Source organism: Nyctereutes procyonoides, unplaced genomic scaffold (assembly GCF_905146905.1).
Source record: "Nyctereutes procyonoides isolate TBG_1078 unplaced genomic scaffold, NYPRO_anot_genome, whole genome shotgun sequence".
Taxonomy (NCBI): Eukaryota; Metazoa; Chordata; class Mammalia; order Carnivora; family Canidae; genus Nyctereutes; species Nyctereutes procyonoides.
Genome location: NW_026575033.1, coordinates 16535194 through 16561193, shown reverse-complemented (window position 1 = coordinate 16561193; position 26000 = coordinate 16535194). Strand labels below are relative to the sequence as shown.

The 26000-nt window shown below is 36.5% G+C and overlaps 1 protein-coding gene across 1 annotated transcript in view; it reads right to left on the bottom strand.

The window, feature by feature from the left end:
* Nucleotides 1–26000, bottom strand: part of LOC129504519 (translation initiation factor IF-2-like) — a 156355-nt gene that overhangs the window by 101962 nt on the left and 28393 nt on the right. The window contains exon 3 of the mRNA XM_055317236.1: nt 6462–6522. Coding sequence (XP_055173211.1) covers nt 6485–6522 — 38 coding nt within the window. The 3' untranslated portion in view covers nt 6462–6484. The remainder of the gene's footprint in view (nt 1–6461; nt 6523–26000) is intronic.

The window sequence follows — 26000 nt, the reverse complement described above, 5'->3', positions numbered from 1 at the left end:
CAAATATTTAGAAATTACAAAGAATTTACCAAAATAGAAGGAATTATATAATCCTATCATGGCCTTTTAAACCTAATTAAATAACCTAAAGAAAGTTTTATCATTGAATTAATCTGTTTTCAATAATGCTCTACATTTACTTCCCACCAGGCCTTCTGGCATCAGCGCTGTGTAGGCATACAGTCTCATGCTTAGTCAGGGATATGGGAAAGTGGGGTCTTCTCCAGTCTCTCCTGAGTGGATATGTGGAGAGCTTAGTATAGCCCTAGTCTGCTAGTCCACTGTTGTAACCTCATGCTACCTTGACCAATGGTCTTCCTCCTTCATTTGTCACCAAAATCGGTACTTTTACTCACAACACTATTAAATAAGAAGTTTTTCCACACTCCGCTCCAAACCAGTGAGCCCCCTTTGGAGAAAGCTGCTGGCTTTCTTATTTTGCAGTGCCCTGTACATTTCTGCTCAGACCCAGCTTGGGTGTGGGTGTGGATGGGAGAAGCCTCAGGCAAAAATGCCAGACTCCTACTGTTCTTATTTGACATTCAGTATTTTTTTTTTGTAATTGCTTCTCAACTTGTCGTATGCCTTTGATCGATTCAAAAGCCCTGATCTAGTTGTTTTCAACAATTTTGTCTAGTTTTATTGTTATATAATGCTTTAATCAGAAAACATGAACAAAATATATGATGTTTTATCATAGAAAGTTAATAGTGGGGCATATTCTAAATGTCTAACTGGAAGCCATGATTATTAGCATTTTGTTTTGTGGATCACAACAAATATATACAAACTAAATGCTTAACTTCAATAAATACTGGCCTTTTTCTAAATAATGTTTAAACATTTCCTATCTAAAATCTAAATGAAGGTCCTTTCCTACACAACATTTCTATATCATGTTTATATGTTTATTCTATGTGTTTCTATATAATGTTTATGTGTTTCTATATAATATGTTACATGTTCATTTAATCTTAATAAAATATTGGTTCTTTTCTATATAGTGTTTATATTCCTTAATAGTTAAATTATTCAAGTACCTTAAGACACAAGGATCCTGAAAGCTGGTAATAAACAATAAATCATTATTCTGAAACTCTTTCATCTCAAAACAAGTCCTTTTTGAAGGATGATTAGAATCTTTTTTTCATAAAGCAAGATTCTAGAAATGTATCTTTTCCAATGGTTGGAAAAGATTAAAAAAACCTCTATGTACATAATTATAAGAAACCAGGTTGAAACTTCAAAAATAAATATATTGACTACAGAACCCAGAGTTATCAAAACTATTTGTAGTCTGCTAGATAACAGTGTTAAAAAGGAATTCATTGGGATTAAGCACAAACCTGTGTCTATACATTCAAGTGCACTAACCTGCACCTCTACCAATCCTTTTATTTTCTCTGCCATTATCTGTCCTGATCATAGTCAAATTAATCACAAGATGAGCCCATAGAATAAGGAAGGCAGTTTTATTTAATGGATCACACATACTCAACCTCACTCATTTTGAAAATCTGACATAGTTCTAACCTACAGCTTTTTTTTTTAATTATAGGAAGTAACTTTGTTAGAACTTGAACACAATTATCTGAAATGCATTTGGAAGATATAGTAAGTGTGAATTATCACATTATAATTCACATTATAATTCACATAATATCACATTATAATTATCATATTATAAAATGCTGCCATGTAATTTTTCTGATCCTCTGAATAAAGTAACATAATTTACCTGAATGTGTTCTCATAATAATTTGCCAAAAAAACTGGATGAGCTTAAGAAAGAAAGGAACAGTCTGCAAGGAAAAGTCAAGAGAGTATACAATTCCTTACTGTTGTGGAAGGAAGTGAAGGAAGATGTCAAAACTTCAACATTTTCAGAGAAACCAAGAGAAAAGATAATAGTTTTTAAAGTTTAAAATGCAACCTCCATTCTCAATATAGTAAAATTGGTATTTAAAAGATCTTTTTGGGACGTCTGGGTGGCTCAGTGGTTGAGTGTCTGCCATTGGCTCAGGGCGTGATCCCAGAATCCCAAGATCGAGTCCCATATTGGGCTCCCTCCAAGGAGCCTGCTTCTTCCTCTGCCTGTGTCTTTGCCTCTTTCTCTCTGTGTCCCTCAATAAATGAATGAATGAATGAATGATTTTTTTTTTCAAATAAACAAGTTTCAAAATGAGAGAAGAGATGCTAAGCAATGGAAAGAAAATGTTCTTTCTTGAAAAAAAAAAAAAAAAAAAAAGAAAGAAAACCAGCACATTGCAATGAGGCCCTCTGCTGCCAGTTTTTTAATACTACACCAAAGATCAACTTCCAGCAGTTTCTGTCTTTGCAGGCAAATACTTCAACAAAGCTTTAAGGAAAAAAAAAAATTACTTTAAATCCTTCAACAAAGTATAGTCATTTACAAGACTTTTTAAAATCAAAGTGATTGATTCTGCTAATACTCTGAACACAGTTGAGCCACATAAACTTCAGTTAAATCTCTTAGTGACAGCATTATTCATTTAATAACAGATTTTCATTATTTTATGTTCTATATAAATATTTCCAAAAAGAGACTATATTCATACCAAATGGTTTCTACAATGACAATAGTTCATCCAATACTATGGAAAAAAATATTTTTAATTAGAAAGAAACTTGTGTCTCAAAGGCAATTCCTAATAAATATCTCCATTTCCTGGGGGAAAAAAATAACAAGCAGTCCAGAAAATTAACTCAAAAACTCATCTGAAGGACGCCTAAGTGGCTCAGTGGTTGAGCGTCTGCCTTTGGCTCCAGGTGTGTTCCAGGGGTCCTGGGATTGAGTCCCATATTGGGCTCTCTGCAGGGGGCCTGCTTCTCCCTCTGCCTGTGTCTCCTCCTCTCTCTCTGTGTCTCTCACGAATAAATAAAATCTTTAAAAAACAACTCATCTGAGACTAAAACCAATGCAATTTGACCATTTTTTAAAAAGATTTTATTTATTTATTCATGAGGGACACAGAGAGAGAAGCAGAGACACAGGCAGAGGGAGAAGCAGGCTCCATGCAGGGAGCTCCACGTGGGACTTGATCCTGGGACTCCAGAATCGGGCCCTGGGCTGAAGGCGGCGCCGCCGAGCTACCCAGGCTGCCCTTTGACCATCATTTTTAAATTGCCAGGACCAGGGGTAGATTTACTGTGAAGTGAATAAAACCTCACACGCATAGCCGGGAGCTGTGAAGTATTCCAGGTGAAAAGGAGAAGCCAAGTGTCAATAAGGAAGCTTTTCTAAGTGAGTGTTTCTGGTAAATTGCCTTAAGATAGCTTAGGGGAAAAAAAAGGATCTGAACCTCAGTTCAAGTAAATTGTCATGATTTCTTTTTGTATGTTAAATATGTCATTTAAAAAAATGTTTGTAGTTTTTTCTTCTTCTTTCTTAAAGAGGGCCAGAAAAAAAAATGTAAGCTTACAAGCCACAAAACTGGGGATGTGAATCTCCCTCTGGGTAGTATACTTTTACTCAAAACAGTCCGTACAGAAAATGTTATTTTACTTTTAATGGAAACATCTTACATTAATAGGGAAAAAATGGTTTTAATGCCAATTTTGAAAACAAGACAAAATACAAACTTAAAAAGGCATTGGTAAAAATACTTTATAGAGTTTTTAAGGGAAAGAAAGAAGATTAATATCCACCCAACAGTGAAGCTATCTAGCATTCAAGAATCTCTAGCTTTTGATATCTATGTAGCGGTTAAGATTACTGGCTCTGGAGTCAGACACCTTGATTTCAATCCTGAATTCATCACTTTATAGCTAAGTCACCTTTAGCAAGTTAATTGTGCATTATAGATGTAGACATTTGATAACTATTTGCTGAATAAATAGATGCATGCATCAACTCCACATGAAAACTTCAATTTAGCAAATATAGTAGTTCAATTTACCTCTACGTAAAAAAAAAATGTATTTGTTACACAGATCAGTTATGGGAAAGGTACTGGGCAAGGGGGGAAGAAAGAATATTAGAGTTTAAGCAAAGCATTTTTTTATGATTTCTATTTGTATTTGATAAGATGGGAAAAGGCTTTCTAGAGCACAAAGCATTTAAGGATGAAGCCTGAAAGACTGTTAGGATCAGACCTGGTTGACTGGGAAGGTGGAACAGGCTGGAAGTATTTTAGGCTGAGGGAACAATACACTAAGCCAAGACCCAGAGAAAAGAAAGTGGAGAGATCTAAGTATTCTGGGAAGTTAGCAGCCCTGTTAGTTTAGAGAATTCAGGGAGACTGGGTTGGAAACAAACAAGGGTCACATCACCACTTCAGTTAATAATGCTCCCTATTCTGAAGATGCTCATAAAATTCCTTATCAGTCAAAGTCCACACAACCACCATTATAAATTACATTTGGCTTTCTTTCATAGACAATGTCTTTAACTGATACAAAGAAATACGGGATTTAGGATTTTTATTAAACTATAATTATTTCAGTTGCAGATTTGAAAATGGATTTTATTTTTTAATTTATATTTTTGTTGAAAACTGGACCATTTGTAACTTTCAAATACCAAAATCTCTCACATAGAAATCATTTGAATTGCAAGATTTATGTTAAAGCCATTCCTTGGAAGATTGGGAGAAAAGGAAGGATAATGGACACTGGGTTAAGTACATAAATTTTCTAGTAGGTCATTAGGAGGAAAACTGTTCCCAAGGCAAATGTCATCAACAAAGTAAATGAATAAATGAAAGAAATGCCATTCTTGTTGGTATAATACATAAACTAATGACCTTGGGTCAAACTTGACTTTCAAACTGGCCTCAAACACAGTCAGTACTGTGATCTTGGGCAATTCATCTAACTTCTCTATGCCTTAGTTTCCACTTCCATAAAATAAGAAGGACAATCACAGTAATAAAATTTGATTGTGATATATTATGTTACTATCTGTCCATGGGAGGAGTATACATTTTCACACACACTGTCTTTGGACTTGAACATATGACATGTTTTGTCCAATATAATGTGATATTTGTCCCAACCTCTTGCTACTAAAATAACATGCCCATAAGGATGCTGCCCTTTCAGCCTGGATTTTAGAATGACGAGAACACAGAAATCAGAGATGTGCTGTTCTACATCCTCCATAAAATTTAATTGACAAACTTTATTGTTGTAAGCTACTGAAATTTAGGAGTTGTTACTGTTTCAAAGCCAACTGCACTACCCACTTCACACATTTTTTATAAAAATTGAATAAACCAATATAACTTAAAACACTGTATAACCTTCTATGCCTACCCATACCTTACACTAGCTCCTTCTCTTGCCTAGGTTGATGAGATTAGAAAATTTAGGAACATTAACTTGTGATGTGCTCAGCTCCTAACCCCCATCTCTTTATTATACCTCATAAAATGAAATAACCTTGGGTTTTTTGTTATTTGCAATGTGAATTTCCATGAGAATATTGAAGGGAGGATATATCCTTAAAATGATACAGCTTTTTATGCTAGTGCTTATCCCAATTCTTCTGAGAAAGTGCTCAGAACCACTTATGTCTGGTTTCCCTCTGTATTTTCATTAAATCTTACTTAAATCTTTGTTTAGCCAGAGTTTTACCAGAGCTTCTATGTGGAATCCTGTTTATACTTAAAAGATTCCATGGGAAAAGAAAAAAAAAAACTTAAAAAAGGATAGCTTGAAAAAAAAGTCTTTCAATTAAACTAACAGAAAAACAAAAACAAAAAATCTTGATAAAACTCAATAAAGAAATGACCACAGAGATGGCAGAGAAAAAGCCTATGAGATGGTACCACGATTCACAATAAACCATGTAGAGATAATGGCTAGGGAAGCAGGTGAGCCAACGATTGGGCCAGCAAACAAGAATATTTTTATTATTCAAATGCTTGGGCTTCCCATTTTTGCATGATGAAGTTGAAAGAATATGAGCTCCAGAGTTATATAAGGCTAGACAGCTTTGATCCCAGTATAGTCACAATTTCTACACAATCTTAGACCAGCTACATAATTTCAGACATACTTTCCCTATTCAGTAAAGGGGGAAAAAACAGTTATTTTCCCTTACCCAGATAGGGGGAATAAACAGCTACCTCATAGGATTGTGATATTAAAGGGAATAAGGTGAGTAGAGCATCTAACATAATACTTAAACAATAATACCTTTTCAAAAAAAATTCTCTCTTAGCTCTTTGTCTTTAACTCTTCTCTTTTCTATTCCCTCAACCAAATTTCGGTAACACATGTGCAAATGTTTTTGTTCCCAAGTTGGGAATCTCCTGTAGGGTAATAAAAAAAACATACTGAAATCTAACACACAAAGACATATTTTATGCTTTAAAGCTAAGAGGTTTTTTTAAAATATGCACAGATTTATATGTAGTTTTAATATATTTACAGCTTTAATTGGTCATAAAATACACATACACACACATCTGAAATACATAGAAATAAAATGATACCTTTTCCAAATAAAGTTGCATCATCAGTTCTGTATTTCTCTGCCTTCCAACTTTGAAACCCCTAGGAATTACAAAACAGAGAGTGAGACACTCACCCAACAAAAGGTCATATTGAGTGATTCCAAGGAACATTAGAAAACCTGTACTGAATTCAAGTTTTTAACTGCCAGATTTTTAACTCTTGGCTACAGTTCCCATGTATGATATAATTTAGAAATTTAGTTTCAGCACAGGAGAATCACTGGACTTAAAACACTGTGTACCTCAACATGCAAAATGTTAATGGAAAATCCAGATAAGTCACAAATTGTTATAAAGAAATTAAAAAACAAAAAGAAATTTGCAAAAAGGCAGGGAGACCTTCATAAACTGCGCAAGGAAAAGAAGGAAGGATGGCTCTTTTATTAATGCATAATTGAATGGAACCTCCGAAGTTCTTCACACCTTCCCCTTCTTGGAGGGTCATCTACACCAAGGATTCTGTAGGTCCATTATGAAACTTACTAGAAGAATATAGCAGACAAGTACAGTGCTATTTTCTAGTCAGAGATGAATCACAGAAGTTCAGAAACATACATTTTTCACCCCAATCTAGCAGTACCAGCATCACTGCCCACAACACATACATACAGATTTGTTCATATGCATCCTGATAAAAAAGTTCTGAAGCCTTCCCATTGCATTTCTTTAATTCATTTGGTTTGAGATTTGACTAAAAATCCTAAATAAAAATAGTTTTTACCTATAAAATCTTTACCTCTAAAGTCCCATAATCAATCTGTTATCCATATTATAGAAAAAGAGGAGTAATACAACACAGGAAAAATTATCAAATCATACAGGGGCACCTGGGTGGCTCAGTGGTTGAGCAACTGCCTTTGGCTCAGGTCATGATCCCGGGGTTCTGGGATTGAGTCCCACATCAGGCTCCCCGCAGGGAGCCGGCTTCTCCCTCACCCTATGTTTCTGCCTCTCTCACAGTGTTTCTCATGAATAAATAAATAAAATCTTTAAAAAAAAATAAAACAAACCAATTTTCTTATACCCCTACTAACATTTAACCTTAGACATGTCCTGATACATAAACACCCAACTGGAAATGGTTGTTATCGATTCTTGATTGGGGCCCTCATGCAGGAATTAAATAGTGGAGAGATTAGGTCACAGTCATATTTCTTTTTTTTTTTTTTAATTTATTTATGATAGTCACACACACACAGAGAGAGAGAGAGGCAGAGACATAGGCAGAGGGAGAAGCAGGCTCCATGCACCGGGAGCCCGACGTGGGATTCGATCCTGGGTCTCCAGGATCGCGCCCTGGGCCAAAGGCAGGCGCTAAACAGCTGCGCCACCCAGGGATCCCCTAACAGTCATATTTCAATACACTTCATTCATATCTTCATTTACTCACTCAACATTTATTTATTAAACACCTACTATATTCCAAATAATGTTTTAGTTGCTGAGGTCCTATCAGTGAACTAATAGATAAAAAACTCCTACTATCATGGAATCTATACTGTAAAAGGCAAATAAAAGAAATAAGTAAATTAAATTATTTAGAAAATTATCATTGCTGTGATGAAAAATAATACATGAATGAAAGGTAGAACCTGCAAAATGAGAGACAGACAGCGAGAGAGAGAAATCAAAAATGACTTAACGTTTGGGCTGCACAACTAGGAGGAAGTTATCATAAACTGATACGGGGAAGGCCTTGGCATGGTCTGTTTGGGGCAGGTCAAGATCAAGAGTTTGGTTTTGCCTGTGTTAAGTCTGAGATGCCTATGAGATACAAATATGTAAAAGGAAATGCTTGTGGGGATGCCTAAAAAACAACAAATTCAATGGACTCCTCCTCTACAATTATTTGGCTTTATCTACCTCCAAGGTGTCCTTTGATGGTCTCCTTTGCCCTTCAGCCCATCCTAAATATTTCTCCTTTTCCTCATTTTTAGGAGATTGAGATAGCACAGATACTTCCATTGCTGATTCTGTCTATGATTCAAGATCTCTTTCATGCTTTGCTTGGGGAACTATTTAGCAACACTGTGAAAGCTAAAACATGGTAAGGGCAAGCAGAAAAAAAATCTTAGAGACTGAGTTATCCTGGAAATAACTTGGAATTTTAAAATCACATGCAAAAACTCTCTTGAAGTACATTGGAAAATCAGCTGTGGCTGAAACACTGCCACTATTAAGACAGTATTCAGTGTAAGATATTTGCATAATGCATACTCTATAAGATCAAACCATTTCCTGTATTTATTATTAAATGAATGCATTTCAGCTGCTGTATCTTGTGGTTTAAAAATCATTGGGAGCTTGGGACATTCATGATCATGTGAAGAGCCAAAAAAAGATACTATTCCCCAAATTAAAAACTGATCTTAATTCGGAATAAACAAATAAGATGAGCAAAAAAGCAGACCACTAAACTGGCCTTGCCTCTAGGTCTATAAAGTTTCCACCCGGGTGATGCTTCAACAAGGAGCAACAGAACACTCTGTTTCAAATTAGATGACAATTCTAGCATTTTTTGGGTAAAGATTTGTTCTAATATTCAGTACTTAAAGACACATAGTGTAGATCCTGCCTGCAATAGCATACATTTTAAATATGAAGAGTAAAAGTATGTGTAAGTTGATGGAATTCCCAAGGGCTGTCATTACATCTCAAAATAAGCAAAAGGCTAACTCCTCGAACCTTTTCCACTCCTTGATAAATAATACAGAGCAACTTCCTCTCGGATTTTAAGTAGATTCCTGACTCCTTTGTTCCTCTATTTGAGGAAACTCCCATCTGAGCAAGACTACCTACTCTTCCCACTGTGCAGTTGTACTACTTAAGGCAGAAATAATTAAAAGGTAATGCAAACAGTTTTTATAATTAGTCTCATGTCTGAAATGGCAAATATTGGGGCCTGAACAATTTGTAGCATTTCTCAGGCAACTTATATCCAGCCAACCTCACTATTTGTAATTAATGAGTCTATACTTTATTCCCTTCAAAATGAATGAGCATCCTAATTGCTATTCTAACAGCCCTATAATAAGGTACAGTGGCTAAAGGTTCAGCCTCTCAGGCCAGAGCTCCATTCCAGGCCCAGTTCTGCCATTTCTGAGCTGGGGGACATTTGACAAAGCTACCTAACCTCCCTATGCCTCAGTTTCATTGTCTGTAAACTAAGGTCAGTAATAGGACCTACCAATTGACTATTGTTTGGATCAAAAAATAAATGACACTTGACATTGTGACTGGCAAATAATAAATGCTCAATACAAAGGCCCAACCTTAGTATTTGTGGAGACTAGAGAGGAATACAAATGAAGCGTCTTGTAGTATATGATGAAAAAATAGCAATTTTGAATTGCTGCCTAGGCATTTTACAGTATGACAACCCTGCTCACACCTGGAGCTTAAATTTCCCAACCCAGGTGCCCACTTTGCTTTCCCCAGGGCACCTTTTAGAAGACATATCTAGAAAAAATGTTTGCACAGCTAATGTCAGAGCAATTATTGCCAGTGTGCTATTTCTAGGATTTTTATGATTTCAGGTCTCACATGTAGGTCTTTAATCCATCTTATTTTTGTGTATGGTGTGTGAAGTAGCCCAGTTTCATTCTTTTAAATGTAGCTCCAGTTTTCCCAGCACTTTTTATTGAAAAGACTGTATTTTCCCCATTGGATATTCTTGCCTCCTTTGTCACTGATTAATTCGCCATATAATCATAGGTTTATTTCTGGGCTTTCTATACTGTTCTATTGATCTATGTGTCTATTTTCGTGTCAGTACCATACTGTCTTGATCACTACAGCTTTGTAGTATATCTTGAAATCTGGAATCGTGATACCTCCAGCTTTGTTTTGCTTTCTCAAGATTGCTTTGGCTATTTGAGGTTTTTGTGGTTCCACACAAATTTTAGTATTCTTTGTTCTAGTTTTGAGAAAAATGCTCTTGGTATTTTAGTAGGGATTGCACTGAATCTGTAGCTTGATTTGGGTAATAAGGACATTTTAACAATATTAATTCTTCCAATCCATGAGCACAGAATATCTCTTCATTTGTTTGTGTCATCTTCAATTTCTTTCATCAGAATTTTACAATTTTCAGAGATCAGGTCTTTTACCTCCTTGGTTAAATTTATTCCTCGGTATTTTATTCTCTTTGATGCAATAAATGGAGTTCTTTTCTCAATTTCTCTTTCTGCTACTTTGTTATTAGAGTATAGAAATGCAGGGCACCTAGGTGGCTGAGCGGTTGAGCATCTGCCTTCAGCTCAGGATGTGATCCTTGGGTTCTGGGACTGAGTCCCTCATCAGGCTCCCTGTGAGGAGCCTGCTTCTCCCTCTGCCTGTGTCTCTGCTTCTCTCTGTGTGTCTCTCGTGAATAAATAATAAAATCTTTTTAAAAATGTGCAGTTATAAAATCTTTTTTTTTAATATTTTATTTATTTATTCATGAGAGACACACAGAGAGAGGCAGAGACACAGGCAGAGGGAGAAGCAGGCTCCATGCAGGGAGACTGATGTGGGACTCGATCCCAGATCCTGGGATCAAGACTTGAGCTGAAGGCAGATGCTCAACCGCTGAGCCACCCAGGCGTCCCTCCTTTAAAAAATTTTTTTAAAAATAAACACTACCAATTTCTGGGTGAATTTTGTATCCTATAACTTTACCTGAATTCATTTATTATTTTTGGTAATTTTTTAGTGGCATCTTTCTATGTATAGTAGCATGTCTTCTGCAAATACTAATAGGTTAATTTCTTCTTTACCAATATGGATGCCTCTTATTTTTTTTAAGGTTTTATTTATTTATTCATGAGACACACACATACAGAGAGAGAGAGAGAGCAAGAGCGAGAGAAAGAGGCAGAGACACAGGCAGAGGGAGAAGCAGGCTCCATGCAGGGAGCCCGATGCAGGACTCGATACCGGGTCTCCAGGATCACACCCTGGGCTGAAGGCAGCGCTAAACCGCTGAGCCACCCGGGCTGCCCTTATTTCTTTTTCTTGTCTGAGTGCTATCAGTAGGACTTCTAGTATTATGTTGAATAAGAGTGGTGAGAGGGACATAGATCAGTTGTTCCTGATCTTAGAGGAAAAACTGTTTTTCACCATTGAGAATAATAATGCATGTGTTTTCTTTTTTTCTCTTAAATCTTTTTTTTAATTTTTATTTATTTATGATAGTCACAGAGAGAGAGAGAGGCAGAGACACAGGCAGAGGGAGAAGCAGGCTCCATGCACCGGCAGCCCGACATGGGATTCGATTCCAGGTCTCCAGGATCGTGCCCTGGGCCAAAGGCAGGCGCTAAACTGCTGTTCCACCCAGGGATCCCAATACATGTGTTTTCATATATGAGCTTTATTATGTTGAGGTATGTTCCTTCTAAACCCACTTTATCAACAATTTTTATTATGAATGGATATGGTACTTTGTCAAATGCTTTTTCTGAATCTACTGAGATGATCGTATGATTTTTATCCTTTGTTTTGTTGATGTTGGTACATGTTGATTCGTGAATATCAAACCAGCCTTATATCCCCAAAGAAATTCCATTTGGTCAGTGAATGATCCTTTTAATGTACTGTTAAATATGGTTTGCTAATATTTTGTGGAAGATTTTTGTATCTATGTTCATTGGTCATATTGGCCTGTAGTTTTGGTTTGAGGTTTGGGTTTTTTTGTGTTTGGTGTCTTAGTCTGGTTTTGGTATCAGGGTAATGCTAGCTTCATAAAATATATTTGGAACTCTTCCTTACCAAACATTTAAAGGAGAGTTAATACCTATTTTCCTCAAACTAGTCCCAGGGCAGCACCTTTTAAAATAACCACTTAGCATAGAGCCCATGAAAAGTTAGTGACTGCCATCCCAACCACCTTACAAGCAATAGGTGCTTACTACTCTGTTCTCTACTCCTACTTCCTCTTGATCTAGGATGGAGGACTGCCATATCGCCCTGGCTCATTGTGCACTCCCCCCATTTCTAGTATCTGTAAGTAATAAATCTTGTGACTTTACTTTTCTTTGTGTGACTATATTGAAATCACACCTTCAATCCAAATGATCCCAGGGTTTTCAATTTCCTCAAAGTGAGAGGTCAGATGCTGACAGAGCTACCTGCTTGCTGACCCCATGTGAGTGTCTTATGCCTCTTTATTCACCAAGTCATAATCTGCATATTCTTTTTTTAAAGATTTTATTTATTTATTCATGAGAAAGAGGCAGAGACACAGACAGAGGGAGAAGCAGGCTCCATGCAGGGAGCCCGACATGGGACTCGATCCTGGGTCTCCAGGACTACGCCCTGGGCAGAAGGCGGCACTAAACCGCTGAACCACCGGGCTGCCCATAATCTGCATATTCTTAACTTAATACACCAGCTATAGGCCTTCAACATATACTGTCAGAAAGACCCAAGGACACACAGCGGTCAGAGTAGTAAAGATCAATTTTATGCAGAAACTATTATAATTAAGGGAAAGAGATTTCATAGTGGAACTCAGTTAAATTCTGAATATAAGAATAATAAGTAGAAATCTATAGCCAAAAAACAAAATGAGAGGGTCAGTGGATGGAAATTTACTAAGAGGAGAAAGACATAAGAATCTTGCTTAACTGACTTAACAGAAATCTTGCTGAAGGTAGGCCAAGGTGATCAAGGATGGGGTGATTCTTCATCAACTAACTTAGTGGAATCTTTTTAAAGCTGAGCTATGCAGGCCTAGCAAGGATTGGGGCCCAAAGTCGAGGCCCAGTTGAGAAGAAGGCTATAAGGAGCCTAACTAATGTTTAGTCAAGGAGATAAGTTTCATCAAGAGCATATATTTATATTTTCTAGATATTTTAAAGGTATATAAGCAAGTCAATAAACAGATAAATATGTACTATATATTTTTGTAACTATTTTACATAATGTAATATTATATATTTATACATTATTGTTATTATTTATATAGTCTCATAATGACCCAGGACTCCTCCCAGTTCCACATCAGAATATGGCAATTAGGAGACAGCCGGAACCTTTCTCCTAAGCAACAACTGCCCTTAGCTATCTCCTGTGCCCAGGTGTGTGCACACAATGGGGTAGAACACACTCAGGAAGATGGAGACTGAGAAGAGACCCCAGAGCAGGCTCAAGAACATTTGGGCAGATAATTCTAGGGTCTGAGGTACCCACACGTCCTCTTGGGCCTATGAACTCTTTCCCCACAAAAAAGAGGGCTAGAACAGGCCTCAAAAGTATGGTGCTCAAAGAAGAACTTCTCTTGCCAAGGACTAGAAGTTTTAGGTGTTTTGAATGAGTAATGCTATTGAATAATGAAGTTGTTTTAAAAGCTAAATTATGGGGCACCTGGGTGACTCAGTTGGTTAAGTGTCAGCCTTTGGCTCAAGTCGTGATCCCAGGGCCCTGGGACTAAGCCCTGAGTTGGTCTCCCTGCTCAGTGGTGAATCTGCTTCTCTATCTGCCTCTTCCCCTGTTCATGAGCACTCTGTCTCTCTCAAATAAATAAATATTTAAAAATAAAATAAAATAAATAAAAGCTAAAGTAAAATAATCTGACAGTATCAGGTTGAATAAAAAATCTTCTACTACACATTTAGATTATTCTGTCCAAAAGAGAAAGGTATTCATATCATATCATTTTTAAAATGAGTTTTTTAATACATACACACATCACACAAATATAATGATCACAATATATATGTTAGTGTGTGAATATAAAAAAATTATGTAATCTGTATTTATAAATGCAAATTATGGATTGAATTGTGTACCCTCAAATTTTTTATGTGGAAGCCTTAACCTGCAAGGTGACTGTATCTATAGATACGGCCTTTAAGAAAGTAATTAAGGCTAAATAATACAATGAGAAGGGGGGTCTAATCCAAGATGACTGGTGTCCTTATAAAAGTGACACCAGGGTGCAAACAGAGAAAAGGCCATGTGAGGACTCAATGAAATGGTGGTCATTTGCAAATCAAGGAGAAACCAAATCTGCCAACACCTTGATCTTAGGCTTCTTGCCTCTGAAATTGTGGGAAAATAAATTTCTATTGGTTAAACCACCCCATCTGTTACTTTGTTATGGTAGCCCCAGCAAACTAATATACACATGTGTTCACAGAATTCTGGGAACCAGTTGGCTAATTTCATTTTGCATATAAGAAAATTACTATTGAGATAGTACCATTGTTAAAATTATAATAATCATTGTCTCTGTTCTCCAAAGAATCACAAGACAAAACTATTCCCTAAATGCAAAGAAAAGCACTACATCTCCCCACTACATCTCCCCCAAGTATACTTATACACAGAGTGACCCATAACTTGTCATTGAAACTAAACACTTTTGAGTGTGAAAAGGATATACCATTAATAATTATTGCAGGATAAAGATATAAACTGAGATTGATCAAAAGCATTTGGTCACTGTACTTAAAAGTTTATTCACTAATTTTATTTATTTTCAATAAATATTCACTAAGAGCATACCAAGCACTAAAACTATAAAAAAAAAAGCATAACATTCTGCATCCAGGGAATTTACAATCTGTTTAACAAAGCAGAAACAAAAAAAGCAGAAACAGTTTTGTACACTTTAATCAAAACATTGCAATGACTTCTGTAGATACATGTTCCGGAAGATACATGCTCAGATAAGGCACCAAATGAAGCTTTGGAAGGGAAGGAAGGGGGAAGAGTGTGGGACGATGCCTTCTTTTTTCATTTTTGCTCCTCCGATTAGGTGAATTCCACTGCCTTATCTTCAAGCTCACTAATCCTACCTTCCATTTGATCTACTGGGCTACTAAACCCCTCTGCTGAATTTTTCCGTTCAGTTATTGTATTCCTCAGCTCTATGATTTCTCTTTGGTATTTCCTTATATTTCTGTCTCGTTGTTGAAATTCTAACTGGTCATGCATTCCTTTCCTGACCGCATGAGCATCTTTATGAACATTGTTTTGAACTCTCTGTTGGGTAAATCATTTATCTCCATTTCACTAAGGCCAATTTCTGTAAATTTAGCTTGTTCTTTTGTTTGGCATATATTCCTTAGTTTCTTCATCTTGCTTTATCCTCTGTTAGTTTCTCAGCATTAGATATAGCAGTCACCTCTCCTAGTCTTGGTCGTCTGGCCTCATGCAGAATATGCACTTCATCAGTCAGTGCAGTTCAAGTTCCTGGTTGCCTCTCAAACCTTTGCGACTGTTTAAATTGCCATCTTTGTTCTTAGTGGTTTCCAGTAATTGTGGATGTGCCAAGACTGTCAGTTTCCCAAAGTGTGAAATACTAATAGGCCTATTCAGGATCCCAGAGAACTATTAATTGCTTACCCCTTTAGCTCCACAATGGAGGCTAATTGGAAGCTCAACCTTCAGGCAGCAGCTGGGAAAGTTAGGAGATTAGATAATGCAGTCTAATACCTACTAGGGATAAATCAGGAATGAATGTTTTTGCATACTCACTCTGTGCTAAGCCAGAGGGAATAGTTACTGGGAGTGCCTATGCCCAAATAGAACTCCCTCTTTGTTTATGTAGTCCTGGGTGATTCATGAATGCTGAACTCTGTAAATTCCTAGGCCTGGGTCATTTGGAAACAGTTTCTTGGGTGGCAGCCAAAACAGCAGGGGTGCTATCTGTGTGGGCAAGCTCCTTCCAGGGAGAAGGTGGTAACTTTGTTTTACTGATGGAACAAGCCAAAGGGAGAAGGCAAGGAAAGTGTTCTCCAGCTCTTTCAGGCTCCAGGAAGGTATCCATCCAGTCAGCACCTACATGTGGTTTAAATAGAAGCTGGACCCTCAGACAGTTGGTAAAGTACGAAGTCAAACCCCTTCCATGGAAAAAGTGAGAATTGGGCAATTTTTTCTGCTCTCTCTGCACAGACTGACAGCCATGGGGAGTGCTTATATGTCTACTAATTGTTCCTTTGTTATAGTCCTGTGAGACTCACGAATATAAGCCCCATTGGCTCTCAGAGCTAGACGATTTGGGGGCCTGTTCTTTAAGTGGCAGTCTTAAAAGTTGGGTTGTTATTGTGTGGTCCACACCCTTAGCTCCTCCATGAAAAAGTGGATATTGAGGGTTCCCTCTCAATAGTAAGATACTGCTCCAAGGGTGGAATTCATGATCAGAGTATTTCTCAGTGTTTCCTACTCACTTCCATGTGGGTATTTCCTCAGCCACCCAAAGTGTGGGAGTCATTCAGCTAGTTTCTGGATTTCTCTTAAAGAGTACTGGTCCATGTGTAGTTGTATATATGTTGCATGTATGGGAGGAGGGAAATTCAGAAGCCTATATTAACATCTTGGTAATGTCCTGTAGGTTCTTTATGGAAATGTTTGTATCTACCCATGTTATAATATAGTGGAGCTTTCATGCCTCCTCCCCAACATTACATGGCATGTTAAGATGAAAACAAGTCCCCAAATTTACCTATGTCAGGATTCAAAAAGACCAATTTATCAAAGTCCTCCTCTCCAGATTCAGAATTGACCAAGATATATGAAAAAATTGTCATATGGGCACTGAAACATAGTCTTTATTATTAGAAAAACTATATTGGAACCTCATTTGGAATTGTGTAGGAATGAGATTTGGAATTTGTTTTAACTATACAAGTAGAAAAAATAAAAATCTACACAGAATCTGAGGGAGTTTCTTATCTGAAGAGAATTTACAGAGTTTAAATATGAAAAACATCAATTTTAGCAACATCAACGAGGTCATAGTCAATATGCTAATTATCTCAAGGTGGGGAGCAAATTCAATTTCCTAGGACAAATACAGCTTGTAACTTTAGTAAGCCAACACAATTTCCTACAACAAACATTTGGATAAGCCTTGAGGTTAACAGTCTTAATATTATAGATTATAATAGTTAGATTAAAAATAAAACTCAGTCTTTTCTTAACTTTCCTTATCTGAAATGAATGGCAAATGCCACAGTCTTATATTTTGAATTCTTAAAGTACTTGTGTCAACAATATTTATTCTGACTCTGTATCCTTAATTTTAAACATGGTTGAACTTACCTGCCCAATTTAGGCAATTCCAGACTTGCCTGATATGCTAAGCTTCAAAAAGAGACCACAAAAGATCTGGGGACAGAAGGTCAAGAGGAAGAGGAAGGGGTAGGAAGAAGAGAGAGAGGAGAGAGATAACTTTAGTCAACCGGAATTATACATTGAGTATCTTTTCTCAATCTCACCAAAAAACAGTCACTCTCACTCCTGGGCAGAAGAGGAGGTTAGAGGTGTGGATAACATGAAAACTTACTCCCAATGAGTTCTAAATGGATGAAAGTATTAATGGGAGTTCTTATTTATGACCAGAATGAATTTGAGGATAGCAAAGAATGTTTCACCTAAAGATAATATAGCTAAGGAAGAGTATGGTGAATGAGAAAAGGAGGCCAATGGTGAAATATTAGGGAAAACAAATGATAAGGAAACAGGTGAGGAAAGAGAAACTAGCAAAGGTAAAAGTCAGAAAGACAGGGGAAATAGCCCTGTTATCTCCAGAACATGAATGAGATAATAAGATAAAACTGGGAAAAGTTTCAATAAGGAGAAATTGTTCAAGTCACCAAACATTACCAGTCTATAATCCACATAATAAAGTGTTATGAACCCCTTTGTGTCAGGTTGTGCTACATGTGCAGCTCAGCCAGTCCTCTAAATAGGAGTCCATCCACCTAGCTAAGATGAAAGCCAAGGTTAAGACAAATTAAGTAACTCATGACAAAGCTGGAATTTGAACTTACTACTTCTCTCTGATCATAGGGTCTATTTTCTTTTCACCATGCTGCAAAACTTCTGAGAATGGAAAATTTGGCCAATGTATCAGATACATTTTATGCACTCCTCAAGATCTCTAGGCCATCACCAGACTCTCAGCTTCTTGTCCCCTCTCAGCTATCCTGCAGCTGCTCCTTCCATGACCATGGCCTACCAATTCCACTGGGATTCCCAATGTTTTTCCTGCCTGGGGTTGATGAGTTATTTTCCCAGTGTACCAGGTATCTATTGCTGCATCTAGTTCTGTGGATCAGAAAACTGGGCTGTTTTCTCTGGCTTTGGGTCTCTCACAAAGCTCATATCAAGGTACCAGTCAGGGCTATAGTCAGTCATCCCAGGCTTACCTGAAGAAGCACCTAAGTTCACACATGTGATTGTCAATGGTATTTGGTTCCTCATAAGCTGCTGGCCAGAGGTCTCTATCAATTCCTTGCCATGTGGGCCTCTTCACAGGATAGCTCAACATGGCAAATGGCTTCATCAGAGAGGGTAAAAGAGTGTAGATGACAGCAAGATGGAAGCCACAGTCTTTTATAACCTAATCTCAAAAATGACACCCATCACTTTTGCAGTACTATCATCACAAAAAAACACATCACTAGAATAAACCCATACCCAAGGGGAAGGGATTACACAAGGGCATGAAGAGACAGAAAGTGGGGATCATTGGGAACCATTTCAGAAGTTTCAGAAGCTGCCTACCCCATTTAGAATGGCTGGTCTGCATGCATCTCTAAGCTACCTCTGTGCACCCTGAATTTCTGACCCCTACTTCCATACTTGGAAGAAACACTATTAAACACTCCTTCAGTAGCTTCACTTCCTCCCTATCTTTGACAGGGATGGGGTGTATTTTGCAACTGGCTGCTAAAGTAGTGTCCCAAAAGCAGTTCATTCATAATTCACCAGGACGCTGTGGCACATTGGGAAGAACACCAAAAACAGGTTGCTATGGATGGTCCTTGTTAACTGGAGTTTCAGTATTGCAGGGAAAGGACAGAGAATTAAGGACTTGATATTATTAGTCTTAATTCTACAAATCCTAGTATTCAATCAGAAACAGAATTAAGTACATTGATAGATGTATTAGGGTTTCCAGAAAAAGCAAACAAATAGATCTGTGTATTTGTGTGTGTGTATATATCCATATATACATAGGTATGCATATATATTCTTTCTATATATATGTGTATACATACACACACAAATATGTACATATATATATATATATATATATATATATATATGCAAAAAGAGAAGGAGAGATTGATTTATTTTAAGGAATTTGCTCATGTGATAATGGAAGCTTGGCAAGTCCAAAGTCTTCAGAGTAGGCCAATATGCTAGAGATCCACGGAGGAGTTTCAGTTCAAGTCTAAAGGCAGTTTTACTCTTGAAGATCAGTTTTTGTCTCTTCAGACCTTCAACTGATAAAGCCCAACCACATTATGGAAGGCAATCTACTTTATTCAAAATCCAATGATTTAAATATTAATCCCATCAAAAAACACCTCCATAGAGACACCCAGAATAATGTTTGACAAAACATCTAGTCCAGCCAAGCTGACATGTAAAATTAAGCATCACAATCAGAAACTTGAGAATATTCCTTTGTGCTGAAAGCACATTATCTCCTTAGAGCCTTGAATTGGCCCAAATTCACTGCAATGAGTTTCTCTTTTGCTTTGAGTCCTAAAATGATTTAAGAGTATTTTTCCTTTTGCATTCCTCACTCTAACACACTTTCAAGTCAATAGCTATATGGTAAGAATCCAGTCCTCTGATTTATAAAACTAAAATGAAAAAGAATCTTTAATAACAGTCTTAAACTTGATGTTGGAAAGTCTGGAATGGTGCTAGAACTTTGAGATGTCAGTTAGAAAATAAGTTCCACAATTTTCCCTCTTAAGTTGGTAATCAATGAAATGGTATTGACAATGGTATTGTCATGTGACAGAGGGGACAAAACTAGAAGGAGACTAGGGAAGATACTATAGTAGCAGAGCTTATAACATCTTTGTGAAACAGTCCCATTTTCTAGTCAGACTTATGTCATTCAACCTATACATTTCCTAAAAGTCGGTGAGAACCAAATGTCCTCATCTTCCCTATAGCCATGGGCCTTAAAGCAACTTAGGCTTGCCTAGCATTTGTAAAAATTCAGATTCCCAGGCCAGAAAGCCTGAGTTCAGTGAGTCTGGAAAGGGGCCTGGAATTTGTTTAACTTCTGACCAAGTGGAAAGACTGCAGTAGTGAGGAATCTATAAAAAAGAAGCAAACTGGGATCCCTGGGTGGCGCAGCGGTTTGGCGCCTGCCTTTGGCCCAGGGCACGATCCTGGAGACCCGGGATCGAATCCCACGTCAGACTCCCGGTGCATGGAGCCTGCTTCTCCCTCTGCCTGTGTCTCTGCCTCTCTCTCTCTCTCTGTATGACTATCGTAAATAAATAAATAAATAAATAAATAAATAAATAAATAAATAAGCAAACTGCCTCTGCCTTAGGGTCAAGATTTACACATATGTGGTTAGCCCAATTCCTACTCTTTCTCTGACTTCCCTAGCCCATAGTACCTGTTGTATTCTGGCAGTCTCTTCCTTTCTTTCTAGCACTTGAATTTGTTACTAGACATATCATTGCTACATCACTATCATTTATTTGAACTCAGAGTTCTGTCCCATTCAACACAGACCTGTCTGCTACTACAAACAAGTAAGAAAGACAAAGCCCTACTCCTAGATTGGCTAGATGTTTGTTTCTCATAGTCAGGCCTAAGTCTTTGAGCCACGTATCAAACTACTAATAACTTTACAGCCATCCTAAACTACAAATGTATTCAGAGATTCCTGAGCATTGTCCAGAGAAATTATCTAACAAAACTAGATGTCTTTCCTTAAGTTTTGGCGAGTCCTGAATTATTCTGAGTTTTTCTCAAATCCCTTTGTAGTTGATGAGCATTGATTAGGTTTCTCTCCTTCCCAACCTCCCAAATATCAGTATTATTTTGTTATATTGCTTTTCATAGTGTTAAACCCTCCTGTGGTTGATTTCAGTCCCACATCCTTTCCTTTTAGAGGCCCCACTTTCTCCATTCCATGTAATTCCAGTGGGGGCTGCCAATCATCAGACCTTGCCTTCTCACCCCAGAAAACAGCTGTAAGACCCAAGCTTGCCAGTCAGAGTATCCTATTCTGCAGGACTCAATAGATGGTTGATTGGTCTATTGTAAGTACAAACACCAAGGAAGAGCCCTCAGAATTGTTGGTTGTTGTTTTTTTTTTTTTTTTCAGGGATTAATATGGATGCAAAAAAAAAGTAGAACATTTACGGACCATTTGGATCTGATTATACTAGAAACTATCTTTCCTATCATTTGGATGAAAACCTGAAATAGAAGTGAAGCCAACAGAAAATAGTCCCTGATGAAGGGCACCTGTATGGCTCAGTCAGTTAAGCATCTGAACCCTTGATTATAGATCAGGTCATGATCTCCCCTGCATCATGTTCTGTGCTGAGCATGACGCCTGCTTGGGATCCTCTTTCCCTCTCCATTTGCCCCTCTTCCTTCTCTCTAAAATAAAATTTTAAAAAAGAAAGAAAATAGTTCCTGATGAACATAAACGCAAAATTCCTTAACAAATATTAGGAAATAAAACTCAACAAAACATTAAAAGGATCATACACCATGATTAAGAAGGATTTATTCCAGAGAGTCAAGGATGGTTCAACATCCCTAAATCAGTGTGATACACATTAACAAAATGAAGAATAAAAATCATATGATCATCTCAATAGATACAGAAAAAAGCATTTGAAAAAATACAACATGCACTTAAGAAAAAAGAAACAAAAAGGCATCCAAATGGGAAAGGAAAAAGTACAACAGTCACTGTGTCCAGATGACATGATTCTATATATAGAAAACTGAAAAGACTCTACCAAAAAACTGCTAGAAGTATAAATTAATTCAGTAAAGTTGCAGGATACAAATCCAATATACAGAAATTGGTTGTATTTCTACATACTAATAGTGAAATATCAGAAAGAGAAATTAAGAATACCATTTACAATGGCATCAAAAATAACAAATAGGAATAAATCTAATCAAGAAAGTGAAAGACCTCTACACTGAAAATTTTTAAATCACTGATGAAAGAAATTGAAGAAGACACAAACAGAAAGATATTCTATACTCATGGATTAGAAGAATTCATATTATGAAAATGCCCATACTACCCAAAGCAATCCACAGACTCAGTGCAATCCCTATTGAAATTCCAATGGCATTTTTCACAGAACTGGAACAAATAATTATAAATCTGTATGGAACCATAAGAGACAACAAGTAGTAGCCAAAGAAATCTTCAGAAAGAAGAACAAAGCTGGAAGTATGATGCTCCCTGACCTCAAACTATATTACAAATATATAGCAATCAAAATAGTATGGATTATCCTAAAAACAGACACATAGATCAATGGAACAGAATAGAGAACCCAGAAATAAACCCACACATACATGGTGAATTAATTTACAACAAAGGAGGCAAGATTATACAATGCAGAAAAGACAGTTCTTCAATAAATGATATTGGAAAAACTAGACAGCCACATACAAAAGAATGAAACTGGACCGCTATCTTACATCATACACAAAATAAATTCAAAATGGATTAAAGATTTGAATGTAAGGCCTGAAGTTATACAAATTCTAGAAGAAAACATCAGTGGTAAGCTCCTTGACACACTGTAGGCAATATTTTTTTGGATCTGACTCTAAAGGTAATGGCAATGAAAAAATAAATAAAAACAAATAAATAGAGTAATTGCAATGAAAGCTAAAAAAACAAATGGGACTGAATCAAATTAAAAAGTTTCTGCACAAAAAATATTAATAAAATAAAAAGGCAATGTTCTGAATGGGAGAAAATATTTACAAATCATATTTATGTATACATTAGCCGATAAGAAACTAATATCTAGAATATATAATGAACTCAGGCTTCATAAAACAGACTCTTAACTAGAGAGAACAAACAGCGTTACTAGAGGGGCAGTGGGCAGGGGGATTGATTAAGTGGGTGATGAGTTTTAAGGAGGGCACTTGTGATGAGCATTGGGTGTTGTAAATCACTAAATATGTTAATTAACTAGAATTTAAATTAAAAAGTGAACTTATACAATAAAAAATTATTTTAAAAAAGAAAATAGAAAAAAAGGTAAGAAAACAGGAAAAAAAAAAAGAAAATAGAGCCAGGTGAAAAAGAAACAAATGCCTGACGACATTATTTAAGCATCTGGAGACAGCCAGGCCTAAAGCAGTAAATTCCTATACTTTTCAGTTATGTGGATGGATAAATTTTCTACTTTTGCCTAATCTGGTTCAAGTTGGGTTTCTGTCACTTATAAGGAAAAAATTTTATCTAATTTACTTCCATTTTCACACAACTCCATTGTCATTTTTAGGAAAGGGAAAAATTTCTCCACCACTATATACTGTTCAGTGGGACAGGAATTATGTTCTTTTTTTTTTCCCTTTTCTGTCTTTTTTTTTTAACCTCAATTAATTAAATAACTGTAATAATATTCCCAATTAGTCAACATTTTTAAGCACTATGCTGCCTTCAAGTAATTTGTGGGGAGGTGTGGCCACACAGATGTGCAGATTGACTGACCTGGTTGCAATACAGAAGTAAAGCCACCTTGTGTTTGTCAAAATGGTCCATCTTATTCTTTCACGGTTAGGTGATGAAATATATACAGAACTACCGTGTATTACTGTCAACTGCCTAAAACTAGTAAGACATATCACCTATCACAACCAATAATCATCTCTTCCCAATTTCCCCATTTCTATCAAACTTGCCTCTTTTCCTTTATCAGCTTACTTTGATCCACTATCATATTCGCTTGCTTCTTTTGTTCTCAGGGCCCCTAGGGACTGATGCTGACTTTGTTTTCAACAGTCACATCTTTCATAGATCTGGTTAAAACAGTCCTCAGTCACTCTTTATCATGTGGCTCCTAATAATGTGGTAAAATGTATTGTCAAACCCACTGCCACTGTATTCAATCCAGACTCCTCTCTCTCTCTCCTCACCACTCAGTATTTCCTCCTCTTGCTAACCTACCACCTCTAATCCCTCTCCTCTGTTCTTTCAGTTGATTCTCTTTTGAAAGTTTTTTTACAAGTCCAGTTAAGTCACTATCTTGTGCAGGGCCCACCCTATCAAACTTTGGGAGTTTTTTATTTTTGAAAATTAAATCATGTTTGAAAAAGCAAATTTTATATTAAAGCACAATTCCTAGGAGCAATTTTATGATAAAAGTGAAAAGGAGAAAACTTTGTGGTTAGATATTTTAACTTGATAAAAATGCTTTCTAGGTTTCATTGTTCCAATTTATTAGTTAAAAAATACACTAAATGCTTCCATATGACAGTGACTTCATTTTTGTGAACAAATAAACTTACCTAAACACATGCCAAGAGAAATTGCTCAACTAAACCCATAAATGTTGGATTAGAAAATATAATTACACTCTAGCCAAGAAGAGTAGCGGCTGAAAATTAAAAATGCCATATACAGTTCAGGTCAAATAGAAATGCAGTTAATTTCTAAAACCTCAGCAGTGTGCTCCTGAGAGAGTTAATTAACTCAATTTTTTATTCCACTTTAGAAGTTTATTATCTTTCAAGCTCATTCTATCTGAACAGTTAGTTTCTTTTGAATAGGGAGCCTTAAAACTTCTTGCTAGAATTCTCATCAAAAAATAGCTAAGACATATATATATATTACTCCATATGTATGAGTCAGCCAAACTCTAAGAATTATTGTCTGTTGAATACTGAGGTCCCGATTTAAAATCTTCTTACTATATATTTATATTGACATGGCAACTCCCCCCTGAAACTAAAAAAAAAAAAAGAAATACTAAATGAACTGCAAAGGCTAAATTTCAGACTATGACCAATTTACAAGGTCAAAAATATGACTTACAAATTAATCATCAAATAATTGGACTTCACAATCTATGCAATTCAGATTACTAAGGTTCACTTTATTAACTAAAACCTAACTAAACCTATTAACTAAAACCTAGGATATTTATAGACTTTACTGTCTTTACTCATTTGTTATAAAAATATTAGTGGAAAATACTAATATCTCTTTCCTCAGTGAAGAGGAAAAGTTCTAAATTCCAAAACAGTCTGGCCCCAGGGGTTCTGGATGAAGCATGGAGACCTGTATCATTATTTTATAGTATTGGAAATGTTGGTCCCCTTTCTCCATTTTGTACATATTTTAGAAACAATACTTTCAGCAAAAAGTTCCTTACATTATCAGATTAGCCATTTTCATACCTCCTTCATTACCCCAGCTATTCTGAAATAAAGCACTGCACTAGGCATTGGGGCAGTAGAGATGAGCCATGATCCCCATGTTTTAGATGCTCAAAAATTAATTAAAGAGTCATACAAACAGTAAAGAGGAAAGTGCACACCAAAATAAGGTAAATGGTGTAAACATAAGAAATTGGAATGTTTATGGCCAGCTCCTAGAGCAACAAAATGACAAACTTAGCTAGAATGAGAGGTAGGGGATTTATTTAATACTGATTGTCTATTTTTTTCTCAGCATTCAGCTGGAAACTTGACACACAACTCTGCCCTCCAAAAACTATAATCTGGTAAAAGAAGAGTGATACATAAAGAACTATCTTAAAATTT